Source organism: Thamnophis elegans, chromosome 12 (genome assembly GCF_009769535.1).
Source record: "Thamnophis elegans isolate rThaEle1 chromosome 12, rThaEle1.pri, whole genome shotgun sequence".
In the NCBI taxonomy this organism is placed as follows: Eukaryota; Metazoa; Chordata; class Lepidosauria; order Squamata; family Colubridae; genus Thamnophis; species Thamnophis elegans.
The window spans coordinates 38502565-38519245 of record NC_045552.1 but is presented as its reverse complement, the minus strand read 5'-3'; the positions used below and the strand labels follow the sequence as shown (position 1 = coordinate 38519245).

Genomic DNA, 16681 nt, shown 5'->3' with positions numbered 1-16681 from the left:
GGGAAGGGCAGATTTCAGCATTTTGCACTATCCTTTCCTATCTGAAATCTGCTAGGAATTGAACCTAAAGAGAAGCTAAAGACTGATGAGGCCAGACTTTGCTCAGCTTCTCTGACCAGACAAGGCACAGAAGTGATGATGCTTTGGGAATGAGCTTACTTGGAAAATGTACGCGAGAATGGAGAGGCAGGGCTTGTCAAGAGATTCCTGGGCACTTTTAACAGCAATGCAAATTATGAGAAATGTGAAGGTGGTGTTGGTCTAGAAAATGTTGGGAACATTTTACATGGATGTTGTCAGTATTGCTACTTAACTGGGACCCTGACTATAATGCACGTCTGCTATCTGCCTTATAGAAGGAGAACCGGGAAAAGCAGCTGAGTTGGTGTGTTTGGCTTAGGATAAGTAATCCTTCACCTACCTGGGATGACTTCAGAGGTGGTATTCAGCAGGTTCGGACCAATTCTGGGGATCCAAAAGCGAAAATTTTGAGTAGTTCGGAGAACCAGTAAATACCATCTCTGGCTGGCCCCGCCCCATCTATTCTCTGCCTCCTGAGTCCCAGCTGATCAGGAGGGCATGTGGATTTTGCAGTAGCTTCCCCTGCCACGCCCTCCAAGCCACGCCACATCCACTGAGCCACGTCAATAGAACCAGTTGTAAAAAAAATTGAATCCCACCACTGGATGATTTGCTTGGAAATCTTGAATTCACTTTTCTGTTGAGCTTCTAAATGCTTTTGTTTTTTAAGGAAACTCATTAAAACACAAGAAAAAGCAGAACTATCTTATGGAGCATGAAAGCATTGAAAAAGAAACAGGCCTGCAGCATAAATGTGGAGTTTCGCCTGAAGGAGGTGGGCTCCATATGAGGGGAAGGAGGAGTCTATAAAATCCACCGGATAGTTCATCAGTGCTGACCACATAAAAGGTTAGAGCGCCATCTAATGGCACCATTTTCAAGTTTCCCATTCTGGGAAAAACGGGTGTGCTGGGCCTGTTACGACCCTCTTTTCTCAACATTAAATGTACCCATTTTCCTTTCCTTACACAATTGTTGCTGGCCTTTTTTCTACTTTCTAAAGGAATCTGTTTCTCTTCTCTGAATTTTAATCATAATTTTATTTAGTGCAGCCAGATTTTGTCTTGTTATTTGGAAACTCTTGAATGAACCCTAAAAATTGCATCCGACTACCATGTTTTCCCCAAAATAAGACAGGGTCTTATTTTCTTTTTACCCCCGAAATAAGCACTTGGGTCTTATTTTTAGGGAGGTCTTATTATTTTTGAGATGCAGGAGGCGGTGAGTGTGGTCACCTCATGGCTGCTGCTGTGTTGCAATATTTTGAGGGGAGGGCTTATTTTAGTACATGCGCTCAAAGCCCAGTTGGGCTTATTATCTAGGGAGGTCTTATTTTTGGGGAAACAGGCCTGTAGCATAAATGTGGAGTTTCACCTGAAGGAGGTGGGCTCCATATGAGGGGAAGGAGGAGTCTACAAAATCCACCGGATAGTTCATCAGTGCTGCAATTCGCCTACAATGCAGTTCGATTTGTACAGAACTGTATAAACAGTGACCACATAAAAGGTTAGGAGCCTGTCCTGTTATTGCTTCATTTCTGTCCACAGGCAATGACTACAAGATTCTACGCCCCCACCCGCTGTGCAATTATTAAACCTAGTATGTCACATCCTACAACAATGCATTTGATTTCTATTTCATTTTGCATCTACTTATTTTCAAAGCCTCGTTACTTGTAGCTTTGTTCTCTAGGCTTACAAAGGCCATTCTAAATGTTTCTTTGCTTGTTGTCCCCTGGCTATTCCTCATTCCCTGCATTTGCAAATTGGTTGTGCATCCCCTCTACCTCTTCTTCTGAACTGTTACAAATACGGAAGAATAAAGATGCTCGTGGTGGGGCATCCAATTGAGACCCAAATCCAGTTTGATGAACCACCTCTGATGGACCCCCTTGAAAGAGGCTGAGGGCTCCCTGAGACCAGTGCTGGGAGGGCAAGCAAGCCCAGGCCCATCTCCTTTGGCCTCCAGGACTTGGCTGAAAGACTGTGCAGGTTACTGGGCATTTTGGAAGGAAACAGAGGTGTGAGCTCAGAAACAGAAGAGAAGTAGAATTACTTCCAACTGGGGAAGAAAGTCCTCATGCAGGATAAAGGCCCACCCACCATGCCCCTGGCATCTCTCCAGAGTTTGTGTGCCCCCCCCCGTCAATTAAAACTTGCCTGCTTCTAATCAGTGAAAAACTATAGTGCCTGTTTAGTCTTAAGCAGGGGTGAAATTCAGAACTGGTAGCGGAAATATTGAGTAGTTCGGAGATCTGGCAAATACCACCTCTGGCAGAGTGGAGTGGGAATGGAGATTTTGCAGCAACCTTCCCCTGGAGTGGGGAGGGAATGGGGATTTTGCAGTATCCTTCCCCTAGGAGTGGAACGGGAATGGGGATTTTGCAGTATCCTTCCCCTGGAGTGGGGAGGGAATGGGGATTTTACAGTATCCTTTCCCCAGGAGCGGGGAGGAATGGGGATTTTGCAATATCCTTCCCCTGGAGTGGGAATGGGGATTTTGCAGTATCCTTCCCCTGGAGTGGGGAAGGAATGGGGATTTTGCAATATCCTTCCCCCAAGAGTGGGGAGGGAATGGGGATTTTGCAGTATCCTTCCCCCAGGAGCGGGGAGGGAATGGGGATTTTGCAATATCCTTCCCCCAAGAGTGGGGAGGGAATGGGGATTCTGCAATATCCTTCCCCTGCCACGCCCACAGAACCGGTAGTAAAAAATATTGAATTTCATCACTGCCCCAGCGGCTTCATTCCATCCTCCGGCAGGGGCAGAGGCCAGATGGGACATTCCAGGTAAGAAAAGATGAGGCTGGAGGAAGCCACAGCAGCTGCCTTGTCTAAACTTTATTGGCACTGATACAAAGAGAGGGGGGGGGGAATCAAGTCAAACACCTCGGACAGTAGCAAGTGCTGGGGGGTCTCCGCTTCCCCCCACAGGCCGCCTTGCAGACCCTCCCCTGAGAAGGCTGGTGCTTCGACATTACATGTAAAAAGGATGGTCAAAAATAAAGAAGACGACATAATTTACAGCAAAAATTCTGTAACACAAATATAAAGCCAGACAAAAAAAAAGATGATTAATTGGGCAAACTCCCTCCCCCAGAGGCATAGCACATACCCAGTTGTAGCAGTAAACAGACAGGAGGAGGGGGGGAGCGGAGAGGGAGAAAAAAGCCTCCGTCTTTTCTAACCCAATAATTAAAAAAAATCTAAAACTCTCATTGTAATACTGAATGCAACTTACATTAATTTCTGCAAAATATCATCTCTTTACAACACAGTATACATTTTCTAGGAAGGGAGAACAGAGTTGCTTCCCCCTCAACACTTCTGAGATTAATATTTTCTAATCATGCATAGCTAGAAAAGAGCATGAAATCAATACCATTGTCACTGGAGTACATAATACTGGTTAAAAACAGGGAAGAGCTGAACCAACTACTGAGGAGGAGGAGGAGGGGCGAACTCACAGCCTCCCCCAGTGGGCGGCTGCCTGTCCTGGAAGCGACTGGATGCCCGGCAGCCCCACAGTGCCTGGGGCGAGGCAGAAACCACCTGGGAGGCATTCTTGCAGGGGCAAAGAAAGGAAATCCAAACAGGCCGAGTTTACAGGAGGGCCCGGAAAACAAAAGTCAGCACCATAAGTTTTAATGCTGACTCAGAGGAACGGAAATCACCTCAACGAGTAATTTTTAGGAAATGGTTCAAAGCCATGGCGTTGTGTATTTCGGCGGGGGGGGGGGAGAGATGGTTGTCTCCACCCTCTCATCCATCCCTTCCCAAAGGCACGTGGAATCGGAAGAAGGAAGGGGAAGAAGAGAGGAGGAGGGGGAAATTCTGCAGGGTATTTCTTTGGAAACCTTGGGCTGCTTAAGCCGAGGCCCCTCTGGCTGCAAGGGGCAGGTCATCCGGCACTGCCTCAAGGCCCAAGGGGCTTCGGGTGGGGCTTTGGGACAATTGACAATTGTGGGGCAGTTTCTTCTCACCACCCTTCATGGACTTGACTTTGGCCAGCCTTACACCCAGTACAATTTGCTTTTGGAGTTGTGGTGCTGTTTCAGAATAATACTTTCTGGGTAAATGCAAGCTGGGATCGGGGTGTGTGCGCATGTGTGTGGGGGCAGTGCACGTGTGCATGTGTGCATGTGTGTGTTTGTGTGCAGGAGGAAGGCAGAAAAAGGCCAAAAGTGTAGGAAAAGACTTGAAGGGTGCTAAGCAAAGGGGGCTTTGGGGGATGATGGGTGGGAGCTTTCCTGCAGAGGAAGCCATTTATAAGTTTGGGAGAGGAGGCAGAAGACCCCAGACTCATCTCTGACCCTTCCACATCCATGGGAAGAGTCCCAGGACAATTCAAAAAGAGAAGCTCCTTTCAAAGAGCCAAGCGGCTCAACCACTTCAATGAGACCCTTCAATGGTCCGGTGAGGCCAAAGACCTGCAGGCCCCCAGGGGGACGGGGTCTGGCAACGGGAGCCCTTCCAACAGAAAAGAAAGCAGCAGAAGTGGCACTTTTCCAGAACCAAACCTCACCTTCCTAACAGTAGAATGGCTGGCAACATGGGAGATTAACACACAAAATGCATCTTTGTGTAAAGTATTTTTGGTTTTGCATTGCTGGAACTAAGAAGACTTTTGTAAAACGTTACACAACTAAGAGGAGGGAAAGGGAGTGGCGTTAAGGCACCTTCAGGCATGTCTGTGGGCCCAGGCCCATGGGAGGCACGCCTTAAAAGGCTGAGGGGTGTAGTTTTGCAGCCGCACCGCTTGAGGTTTCCGGCTGACCCAAAAACCTCTCTCTGAAATGTTTTGACAAGGTTGGCAGAATGAATGACGACCGCTCCCTGGCCAAACCTTTCTTTCCTTTTGGGAAAACAAGGGTTCTGTAGCAAATCTACTCGGAAGAAGGGAAGGAGCATCCAATTTTGTTCAACAGTCTCAGTAAGGAGCACTTGGAGAACGTAAGGAGACCCGAGGGACTGGCTTAGTCTGCTCAGAGGTTTGATCTTTGGCGCCAAGAGGGGAAGAAGGCACATTCTAGCCATCGCCCTTGGATGCTTCCTTCCCTTCTCCACAACATCCTCTTCCCAAGTAGGGCATCTACCTGGAGGACCAAAAGCTCTGGCAGGGACTTCAGCAGGAATTAGGACACAGCAAGGCCATGCCCCTCTAGAGCCCGGCAAAGGCGCTTAGGAGGGGGAAGCGGTCCATGATTAGGCAGCAGCTCCACTGGCAGCTTAGTGGTGCTGGCGGCAGCAGCACTAATATTTTTCTTCTAAGCAATCAAAAGCATTGGGATACATAAGCTCATCAGCCCTGCTACACAGGGGAAGGCGGCTGGAAAACTGCAATAATAATAAGGCACAACTGACTTTTGCTTTTTCTTCCTTTTTGCTTTTTTTTTTGGTCCTATTATGAACACCAGCCCAGGAGGCCGATCTATTCACTCTCCTGTAGTGGATGGTTCCAGCATCGCAAATTTGCATGGGGGGAAGGGGGAGGGCAGAAGAGGGGGGAGGTACAGCAGAGGCAGGAATGACTACATGGACTCAAATTCATCAATGCGCTGCTTGGTGTTGCCCTGACGGATCTGGCGGAGTGTCTTGTACTTGTCACGGCCTTGCCGCATGTTCTCTGCGTGGATCATGTCGTTGCTCGTCTTTTTGGTGTCATCCCGCGCATTGGCCAACTCAGAGGTGAGAGCCTGCAGGGCAGGGAGGGGGAAGGGAGAATAGAATATATCTTGATTACGGTCATAGACCAGCAGTAGACATCACTTTTGACAATATATATTAAAAACAAAAAATTGTACTGACATTAATAGTGGATAATAACATCCCTGTTAAGAAAAAAACATGTTCTCAAACTGTCACTCCCTAGTTAACGTGGGTGAAAAGCTGATAACTATGTGAGTAAATATAATGTTCCAAAAATTGTTAGAGATATCTCCAAAAAGTTGGTACAAGTTGACAGCCCTAATTCTGTAACCATTTTTTGTTGTTGTTGTGGACATTGCAGCAACACAGAATTTTGCATGGTAGACGGGTTTGAGTCCTGAAGGAGAAAGCTTACATAAAAATTGTCCGCCCTGGCAATCTCTCTAGTAAGGGGAGAATATATGCTGACATACAAACCAGGGGTGAAATTCAGCAGGTTCTGACCAGTTCTGGAGAACGGGTAGCGGAACTTTTGAGTAGTTCGGAGAACCAGTAAATACCACCTGTGGCTGGCCACACCCCCATCTATTCTCTGCCTCCCGAGTCCCAACTGATCAGGCAGAATTTGGGATTTTGCAGTATCCTTCCCCTGCCATGCCCACCAAGCCATGCCATGCCCACCAAGCCATGCTATTCCCACCAAGCCATGCCCACAGAACCAGTAGTAAAAATTTTTGAACCCCACAACTGATACCATTACTCAGGTAGGCAGAACACTCCCTGTTTGGGGGCCTCCGGTTTTCCATCACCCCAGGCAGAAATGGGCATGTTGGTGTTGATACTGAGCGCCAACGTCCAGGGATCCCAGGCTGAAAGTGCCTGGAGGTCGGAGCAGAGATCCCACAAGGCTGCCTGCCACCCAAGCAGCTGCCTGGATCTCTTCCTCCTGCCCACAAGATCAGGGATAATGAGAAGATGCCCTGGGAGTGAGAACCTCCACCCAGGGCTACAGACAGTGGGTGCTCTCAAGATAGTGGGCTGGGCAGCAGCCATACTGTTTAGACTGGGTGGGGCAATTCACCTCCGGCTGCTTCTTTGTCCCCAAGAGCTACACCCACTCCGAGGCCATGTTGGTGAAATTCAGCCGCCCATAGAATGGCAATAAGCACAGCACTTAAGGCCTGTCTACCGCCCCACAGTGCTTCACAGCCCTCTCTGAGCAGGTTACAGAGTCGGCACATGGCCTCCAACAGTCTGGGTCCTCATTTTGCTGACCTCAGATGGATGGGAGGCTGAGTCAACTTCAAGCCACTCAGATCGAACTAAAGACTATGTGCCGAGTTTGCCTGCAATACTGCATTCTAACCACTGTACCACCAGGACTCAAGAAGCTTTTCCCTTCTCTTTTAAAAAAAAATACCCTAAACCATGATTTGGCTTTTCTTTTCTTTTTTTACAAAAAGTCTAAAAATTCCAAGCAGCCTATTTTGATAATGTCACATAAAATTGCCATGCTTCTTGGTGATCCCAAGCTAGAATATTTTTTTTCCTCCTGTTCTTTGAAAAAAAAAAAAGACCTAACTGTAAAAATGATTGCTTGTCCCTGCCCTAGATTCATGGGGCAAAGAATTGTGTAACTACCATCTCCAAAGATCCTGAAGCCATCCATCTTTTGTCCCATCCAAGAGAAGCTACAGTCCTGGCCTTTGGCTTTCTCCTTAATCTAGTGCAGTGATGGCGAACCTTTTCGGCATTAAGTGCCGAAACTAGAACATGTGTGCATGTGTGCGTGCTGGACCGCCGGAAACCCGAAGACCAGCTGGCTGGTGTGCACATGATTGTTTTCTGGCTGTTTTTGGACTATTTTCAGGCATTTTGACTGTTTTTCAGGGAGGATTCCAGGTATTTTGTAGGCCTGAAAAACAGCCTGAAAACAGCCCCCAAAAGGCCCAAAACACAGCCGGAAAAAGACTCCAAAACAGCCTAGAAAATGGTTGTTTTGGGAGCTATTTTCAGGCCGTGAAGACCAGCTGGCCAGTGCGCATGAAGAACAACTGACAAAAGCACACACCATAGGTTTGCCATCATGGGTTTAGTGCTTCTCCACCGTGGCCACTGGAAGGTGTGTTGATTCCAAACTCCCAGCATTCCCCCAGCCAGCAACGTCAACACATCTTCAAGCTGCCAAGGTTGAGAAGCGCCCCCCTAGTCCATCAGCTTCACCGGGCGGAGTGAGGCCCAGCTCACCTTCAGGTGCTTCTGAACCCGCACGTTCTTCTCTGCCTCGGTGGTGCGCTGTTCCTCACTGCGGTCCTTGATGGAGGCGTGTGCCCGCAGTTCTGCACTAGCCTCTGCTGCATTCTCGTCCTGCTCGTCATCGTGCTCGTTCTCCGACTGCATGGGCTCAGACACGTGTGAAGTGGTGGTGACAGACTTCAGCTCCTCCTTGGTCCTCTCCAAGTCCTCTTGAACCAACTGGGCCTGAAAGAGAGAGCGCGTGCAGCTGAAAGCACCCTGAGAAACCCGCTTAGGTCAAGAGAGCAGAAACTAGATTGGTGAGGCGATCCAGCCATTTGACTGGAGCAGCAGGAGAGAAACACCTCCCTCCGTGGCATCAGAAATGTGACCTTTGCAAGAACTACCCTGTTTTCCCCAAAATAAGACCTCCCCGGATAATAAGCCCAATTGGGCTTTTGAGCCCTCCTCGAAAATATTGCAACAGAGCAGCAGCCATGAGGCAACCACACTCACCGCCTCCTGCACTTCAAAAAGAATAAGACCTCTCCGAAAATAAGGCCGAGCGCTTATTTTGGGGGGTCAAAAGAAAATAAGAGCCTGTCTTATTTTGGGGAAAATACAGTAAGAGCAAAAGCAGAGCAAGGAGGAGTCTGCATGCAAAGTTTTACGGGCAACAAAAATGCATCAGCTTCACATCTCCAGATATATCTTGGTCTTGCATCTTGGAAACTCTTTTGACTGGCAAGAAAGCTTCAGAACAAGTTAAGTCACACAAGTAGCACTCTGCTCCATGAAGATTTTTGGAATTCTGTCACCAGCCAAAATATTAAGGAATCCCAATGGCCCATTTTATACCCTTTGTTATGGTGCCCATGGAAAAGGCTTAGGAATTGTTATAAACTTGGCCTGGGGTCAAAAGGTTTTCGTTATTTATATTCTCAACGACCAAGAGCCAAATTTCTCTGCCTGATTTCAGGTTACAAACTGTAAAAAAAATGGCTGCTAAATGTAGAAACTACGAAGAATTTTTAACCAAATTAAAATGAAACACTCTCCTGGCAATTAGAGGAAAATAGCACTGCCAGGTAAAGAGAGAAATGTTGTGTTTGTCATCATCACAGGCTTCTTGCTTCCTCCTCCTCCAGAGCAGGAATCCAAATTCCAGCATCGCAAAGCGACTTGCAGATGCCAGGCAAATGAGCTGCCTCTCCAGCCAGCCTTCTGCTGGCATCTGTCTGCCGGGAGTTTTTCATGCATTTTTCCCTCTGGATATGACTGGTTTCCCCCCCCCCCTTCAGCTAAATTCCAGTATCCAAAATTATTGTGGTCCGCTGGTGGCCTGCGGAGCTTGCAGCAGCATTGGACAGTGAGGAGGTTGGGGAGAATCATGGGCCAGTCCTGAGGGCTGAGGAAAGCTCAGACGAGGGCTCTGTGTCAGAGATAGAGAGGGAGCTATACAGCAGCGAGGCAGAGGAACAACTGGAGCCTGTTCCCAGTGTGCGCATGCACAGAACTGCCAGAGGACAAGAACAACTAAGGAAGAAGGATTGACTCAAGAGTAAAGCCACATCTTGGAGGTGATTGGCCCCTCCCATGGGAAACAAAAGAGGAACAAATGGGGAGTGGGCTTTTGCAGGAAACAATTCATTCATCGGTCTGGAAAGTTCAGTTTGTGAGAAACTCTGTGCCAAGTTTTGCTTTGCTTTGTGTTTGGACACTAGTTATCCGGCAGCGCTCTAAATGACATAAGGTGCGTGTGCATAAACATTCCTCGGAAAGACTGTTTGCTAAAGCCTTGCTGACTGTGAATGAAAGGCATTCACAGTCGTGTAAATAAAAGAGGTTTTGTTGGGACTAAGACTTTGCTTTTGCTTTCTAGGGAAGCCTGGGGTCAGAACAAAAATAGGCAAGCCACAATGTTTGCACAAATTGTATGCAGCCACTTTCATTTTGCTTTGAGAGGCTATTTCTGACTACTACAGCTACTACTCCATGTGGATAAGAAGCTAAGTTCCCTAGGGCTCACATAGGCCTTAGTGAGACTTCCAGAGCCCTTGTGCTCCTCGGCCCAGAAGGACAAGTGAATCTCCTGGCAAATGAGTCAAAGCAGCATGCAGTAAGGAGAAAGAGCAGAGCCCAGAGAACAAAAAGTCATATCCACATGTATTTATATGCACAAACTGCCAGCCTCGGCGTAGGTTGGCTGGACACCCTTTAAAAACAGGCTTGGCTTTCCCACTTCTCTGGAACAAAAACTGGCATTCTTTGAAAGTTATTCCAATTCCCCAGCCCTCTCCCTTCACCAGTCCCAGGGGGGAAGCGGAGGAGAGCAGCGGGCACTCACTTTCTGCTGCCACAGCATTGCCTCGCTCTCCTTCTTCTGTTGCGCACATTCCAGCTGCGAGATCCGGGTGGTGAGCTCCAACATCTCGGTGGTCTGCAAGGAGAATAGAGCAGCCCAGTCAAAACTCTGTAAGCTTAGAAAGCCTGGCGACCTCAGGGTCAAAGCCACCTTCCCCAGCCTCTGAAGTCACCAGCTGCGTCTGGAAGGGCCCTTTTGGGGGGCTTCCCCACCATCAGGAGTTCCAGGCCACAATTCAGGGACTAGTGAAAGTCCCCCACCCCTATTTTCCACTCCTATTTTAATATTGTCCAGATTAGCTGCTAAATCATAGCCACTGGGGGAAAAGACAATTTCCTGCATCTCCCTTCATTTCTTTTCCCTGCTCCTACTTACAAGGCTCCTTCTGTGTTTGCTCAGCTAACCTCCAAACAGACCTGCCTTATAAGTCTACGAGAGGGCCAAAGTGGAGAGGAAGGGTGGGAGTGGGAGAGACTTGGGGGGGGGGGTGTCTTAGCATGGCATTGTCCAAATACGTGGGGGTGGGAATTGGTAGGATTTGGGGTTCCCATCCCAGTGTTTCTGGAGACAGCATCACCACCGGATGAATTTGTAACTGACTGACCAACCACAATTAACACGTAGTCCTCCATGGAGCTGCTTCGACATGGAGAAAAGTATGTACTGGGGCATCCCAAAGTTAGGTCCAGGACTCTTCAATGTCTTTATAAATGATTTAGATGAGGGGATAGAAGGGAACTCACCAAATTTGCAGGTGACACAAGCTAGGTGGAATAGCCAACACTTTAGAACAGGGCTGCCAAACTCGATTTTATTAAGGCTGCATCAGGGTTGTGTTTGACCTCGGGGTTTGTGTGTGGTGGGCGTGACCAGGGATGTGTGGCCAGCATGATGTCACTTGTGTCAGGGGGGGCACTTGTGGTGGCCCAAGTTCTCTGGCAGCGAAAACAGGCTCCTGAGCTTTTTTTCAGCTGGGACGGCCTCCTGAACCCCTTTCCAGCAAAAACGAAACTGGGGGTGGGGGGTACACATGCAGTTCTCGCAAGCTCCGTTTTCGGCTGGGACGGCTTCCTGCAACCCTCTGCCAGCTAAAACGGAGCTCGGGAGGGACGAACAAAGGCTTCATGAGCTGTTTCCACTGGCAGAGACACCATGGGCTGGGCCTTTGCTATTTCCAGGGTGGCCCCACAGACTAGATCTAAGCATCCCGTGGGCCAGATCCAGCCCCCAGGCCTTGAGTTTGACACCTCTCATTAAGAAGATAGGCTGAAGATCCAGAAGGATCTTGACAGACTTGAACGCTGGGCCACAACAAAATGAAATTCAAGGTGAGAAAAGTAAGGTTTTACACTTAGACAAGGAAAAACAAATGCACAAATAGAGAATAGGTGATACCTGGCTCAACAGCTATAACTGTGAGAGGGATCTGGGAGTTCTGGTGGACAACCATGTATGAGCCAAAAGTGTGCTACAGCTCCCAAAAAGGCCAATTCAGTCCTGAGCTGCACCAATGGAAGGATAGCATCAAGATCCCATGTTGTAGTATTGCTTTATAGCACACTGATGAGACCATGCTCGGAATACAGAATCCAGTTTTGTTCTTCGCGATTTAAAAAGGAAATTGAGACTCTAGAAAGAGTCCAGAGAAGAGCAACCCAGATGATTAGGGGATTGGAGGATAAAATATATGATGAATGCTTGCGGGAATTGGGAACATTTAACAAAAAGAAGGATTAAGACATGACAGCAGCCTTGCAGTATTTGAGAATCTGTTACAGAGAAAAAAGGTCCATCTATTCTCCAAAGCATCTGAGGGCAGGACAAGAAGTAAGAGTGGAAGAATGGTTGCAGGAACTGGGTATGTCTAGCTTAATGAAAAGAAGGACTAGGGGAGACATGATAGCAGTCTTCCAATATCTCAGGGGTTGCCACAAAGAAGAGGGAGTCAAACCTGAGTGTAGAACAAGAAGCAATGGGTGGAAACTAACCAAGGAGAGAAGCCACTTAGAACTGAGGAGAAATTTCCTGACAGTTAGAACAATTAATCAGTGGAACAACTTGCCTCCAGAAGTTGTGAATGCTCCAACACTGGAAGTTTTTAAGAAGATATTGGATAACCATTTGTCTGAAGTGGTGTACGGTTTCCTGCCTAGGCAGGGGGTTGGACTAGAAGACCTCCAAGGTCCTTTCCAACTCTGCTATTGTATTGTATCATTAAGAGAGGTCAACCCTAGAATTAAGGAGAAATTTCCTGTTAATTTGAACAATTACCGTATTATTTGGACCATAAGACACACCTAGGTTTAGAGAAGAAAAACAAGAAAAAATAGTTTTTGGCCTCCACGTGACCTGTTTTTGCCCTCCCCGGCATCCAGAAGCACTCTGCAGACCCTCTGTATGTCCCGTTTTCAGCCTCCCCAATGCTGGGGAGGGCAAAAACATTTTTGGCCTGCAGGGAGGGCAAAAACGGGATCCATAGGAGGTTTGGGAGGCCAAAAATGAATCCGTTTTTAGCCTGCAGAGTGATTCTGGACACCAGAGGGAAAAGTGGGAAGCGCAGAGGGTTTGGGAGGCCTGTATTCACTCTATAAGGTGCAGACATTTCCACCCACTTTGGTGCGGGGGGGTGCATCTTATAGTCCAAAAACTATGGTAATCAGTAGAACAGCTTGCCTCCAGAAGTTGTGGGTGCTCCATCACTGGAGGTTTTCAAGAAGAAGTAAGACAACCATGTATTCAGAATCATATAGGGTCTCCTGCCTGAGCAGGGGGTTGGTCTAGAAGACCTCCAAGGGACCTTCCAACTCTGTTGTTCTGTTATTGCTATTCTGTTAATCAGCTGCAGCCTTTGGTAGGAGGAGTTGGGAGTCCAACTCAGGAGGCCTGAGCTGATCCAGTACAAAAAGGGGCCTCCTGCACTTTCTATGACTCACAGCAGGGAGCTGCTTTTTGGGGAGGGGGGTGTCTTTGCATGCCCCACACCAGAAAGTACATCTTCTGTTGGCATGTGCATCTTTGGAAACCATGTCAGGGGCTACCCTTTGAAAGTTGGTTGGGCTCCTGGACGAAACAGTATTTAAAATTAAATTCAGTGAAATAAATGAACGGCAGTGTCATTAAGATAAAGGTAAAGGCTCCCTTCGCGCACATGTGCTAGTCGTTCCTGATTCTAGGGGACGGTGATCATCTCCGTTTCAAAGCTGAAGATCCAGTGCTGTCTGAAGACGTCTCCATGGTCATGTGGCCAGCGTGATTAAAAGCCAAAGGGGCACGGAACGCTATTATCTTCCCACCAAAGCTGGTCCCTATTTTTCTACTTGCATTTTTACATGCTTTTGAACTACTAGGTTGACAGAAGCTGGGACAAGTAATGGGAGCTCACTCCATTATGCAACGCTAGAGATACGAACTGCTGACCTTTCTGTTCGACAAGTTCAGTGCCTTAGCCACTGAGCCACGACCTCCCTGGCAGTGTCATTAATGCATGATAAAATGGACAGGAGGAATCATTTTCCCTTTGTCTGATGCAGAGAGTTCTACTACAAGGGCAAGAGAGGTGTTTGGGGGATGCTTTTCAGGACTTGCACAACCTCATACTGCACACCTCTGCTCTCGTCCACCAGGCCCGTCCTCCTCCCTGTCCTGTGAAGCACAGCAGTGCCTCCCCTTCGGCCACCTTGGCTGCAGAGCTGATCTTCCCATTGTCCACCCGCAAAGGCAGGCCCCCTCCACCAAAGAGGCTTCCCTGGCATTTGGGCAGCTCGGAAGCCATGCCAGATGCTTGGGGCTGAGCTTTCCCCAGACAACCTACCAGCTGCTCCTGGGTCTTCTTCTGATCATTGGAGGCTTTCAACAAGGCTTCCTTGGCTTCTTCGGCTTCCTGCCGCTCCTTGGCCAGCTTCTCTGCCTCCTCCTGAGCTCGCTTCCTTTCCTGCTCCAGCTCCAGTGCCCTGCGCGTTTGCTCCTCCAGCTCTGGAGAAAGAGGCTGAGGCGTCACCCCTTCTGCCCCCCAGTGCTCCTCTCCCAGGGCCCATCCTGAGACCAGCCCTCCTGCCCACCTTGCTGAGCTTTCTTTGTTTGCTCCTCAATTTGCCGGAGCTTCTCCATAAGCTCTTCTTTCTCCCGTTCAATCTTTTCCTTCTCCTTCTCGGCCATCTCCCTCTTCTTCTTCTCGTTCTCCAGCAAAGCCCTGAGAGGAAAAGAAACATGGAGCAATTGCCTGTCTCTTTTATATTTCTGCAACCCAATAAGACAGGCACAAACTTCAGAGGAGAATCAGAACTGCAGAAAAAACAATGACTGCCAACCTGCCTTCCATTGAGGACCCGTACACAGCGCGAGTCAAAAAGAGGGCTGTGAAAATATTTATAGACCCCTAGCATCCTGGACATAAATTGCTTCAACTCCTATCCTCAAAACAACGCTATAAAGCACTGCACATCAAGACAACTAGATATAAGAACAGTTTTTTCCCGAATGCCATCACTCTGCTAAACAAATAATTCCCTCACTCCTGTCAAGCTATTCACTAAGGCTGCATTACTGTTCTTATTAGTCTTCTCATCGTTCCTATCACCCATCTCCTCCCACTTATGACTGCAGGATTGTAACTTTGTTGCTTGTATTCTTATGATTTATATGGATATTGATTGTTTCCTGATTGCTTATTTGTATCCTGTGACTATCATTAAGTGTTGTATCTTAGGATTCTTGACGAAGGTATCTTGTCTTTTTATGTACACCGAGAGCATCTGCACCAAAGACAAATTCCTTGTGTGTCCAAACACACTTGGCCAATAAAGAATTCTATTCTATTCTATTCTATTCTATTCCATTCCATTCCATTCCATACAACAAAATTGGCTGCTAAGCCTCTCTAAGGACTTTCAGTGTGCAATTTCTACCTAGTCAAAGTTGAAAATGGTCTTAAAGGTCATCTAGTCCAACCTCTTGCTCAATACAGGATTCCCCTAGCATACTTCTGATGGATGACCTCGCTTCCACCAATTTCTGTCTGACGACGTCTAGTGACTTCTAAACAAACTGAAAAGGAAGACTCGGCAAACTTGTCTCATCCAGATCTTTTAATCCAACCGCATAATCTGCACATCTCAAATTAAAATACGGTTTACGGCTTTATGGAAAACTGATCTCTGCTGGGGATTGTACACTTTCAATTCAGAATCCACCATGTTTCTCTGGGTGGCCGCAACAGGTATTCCACATTTTTAAAAGCTGAAGGAACCTGCTCTTTACTCTTTAATTAATTCTTTAATCCCCTGGCAGGATCAGGAGGACCTTTCCTGCTAATGGAGGGGGGGTCAGGGATAGTCCCTTTAAACACTGGTCCCCATCCTCTGGGACCTCCAAGAGGAGGAGCCAAAAAGGACTTTATCACTTGGCATCCTAAAATGTAGGAATGTGCTTTTGTGCAGGATTATTCCAGCATACAAGGGAGCCATGGCTGCCTTTACACTGAGATTTTGTTCAAAACCACCTCAAAGAGCCTTTGACTCTCCCCCCCCCCACTTTATGAAATGAGAATTCTTGAAACCTTCCCCCCTTAAAAAAGCACCCTGAAACATCCTCCTCCACATCTGACTTGGTTGTTTTATGTAGCTCCTGCATCAAAGAGTCAGCAGCCACTCTCCTTGCTGCAACTTGTCTATCTGTCCCTTGGGAATCTTCTGATCACACCCCAGTTGCAGGATTTTGCCGCCAAGAAGGCTCTGGACGCCGACCATGTCCTGCTGTGAGAATCCCTGGCTGGAGAGGCCTCGCCAGAGAGCCACTCTGTGCTCAGTCAACTCACCTCTCCATCTGCTTTTGATGCTTCTCCTCTCGGGCCTGAGCCTTCATCTGCTGAACCTCAATGGTGTCCGGCTTACGCCTGCGCATGTAAAGCTCATGGTTCCCCATGCACAGAGCCAGAATGCGCTTGTTAATCCTTAGCCGGGGAGCATAGAAGACAAAATCCTTGGCAAAGGAGAAAGGACAAGGTTAGCCTTGAATGCAGCTTCCCTTGGCCCTCTTTTTCTCCAGAAGTAACGACACAACTTGATTACATGGGCTGTAATTTTTAGGATGATTAAGCATATTTCCAAACAAGTATTTCCTTTTGCAAGCATCTACCAATACATACTATTAAAATTCTTGTATCTTTTGTAACTTTCAGTTGGTTGAAAAGAAGTGTGTGACCTAAGACAGCAATTTTTACAGCAAGGTATCTCAAATGGGCAGAGGTGGTATTTACTGGTTCTCCGAACTACTCAAATTTCCGCTACTGGTTCTCCAGAACCTGTCAGAACCTGCTGAATTTCACCCCTGGCTGGGTCCCAAGTCTTTGATTTCAT

The 16681-nt window shown here is 47.7% G+C and overlaps 1 protein-coding gene across 1 annotated transcript in view; it reads right to left on the bottom strand.

Annotated features, from left to right (window-relative positions):
* Nucleotides 1-2900: 2900 nt before the first annotated feature.
* MSN (moesin) overlaps nt 2901-16681 on the bottom strand; it is a 69412-nt gene continuing 55631 nt past the window's right edge. The window contains exons 8-13 of the mRNA XM_032227875.1: nt 16141-16304; nt 14387-14517; nt 14140-14300; nt 10311-10403; nt 7976-8209; nt 2901-5775 (exon numbers count right to left, since the gene is read on the bottom strand). Coding sequence (XP_032083766.1) covers nt 5611-5775; nt 7976-8209; nt 10311-10403; nt 14140-14300; nt 14387-14517; nt 16141-16304 — 948 coding nt within the window. The 3' untranslated portion in view covers nt 2901-5610. The remainder of the gene's footprint in view (nt 5776-7975; nt 8210-10310; nt 10404-14139; nt 14301-14386; nt 14518-16140; nt 16305-16681) is intronic.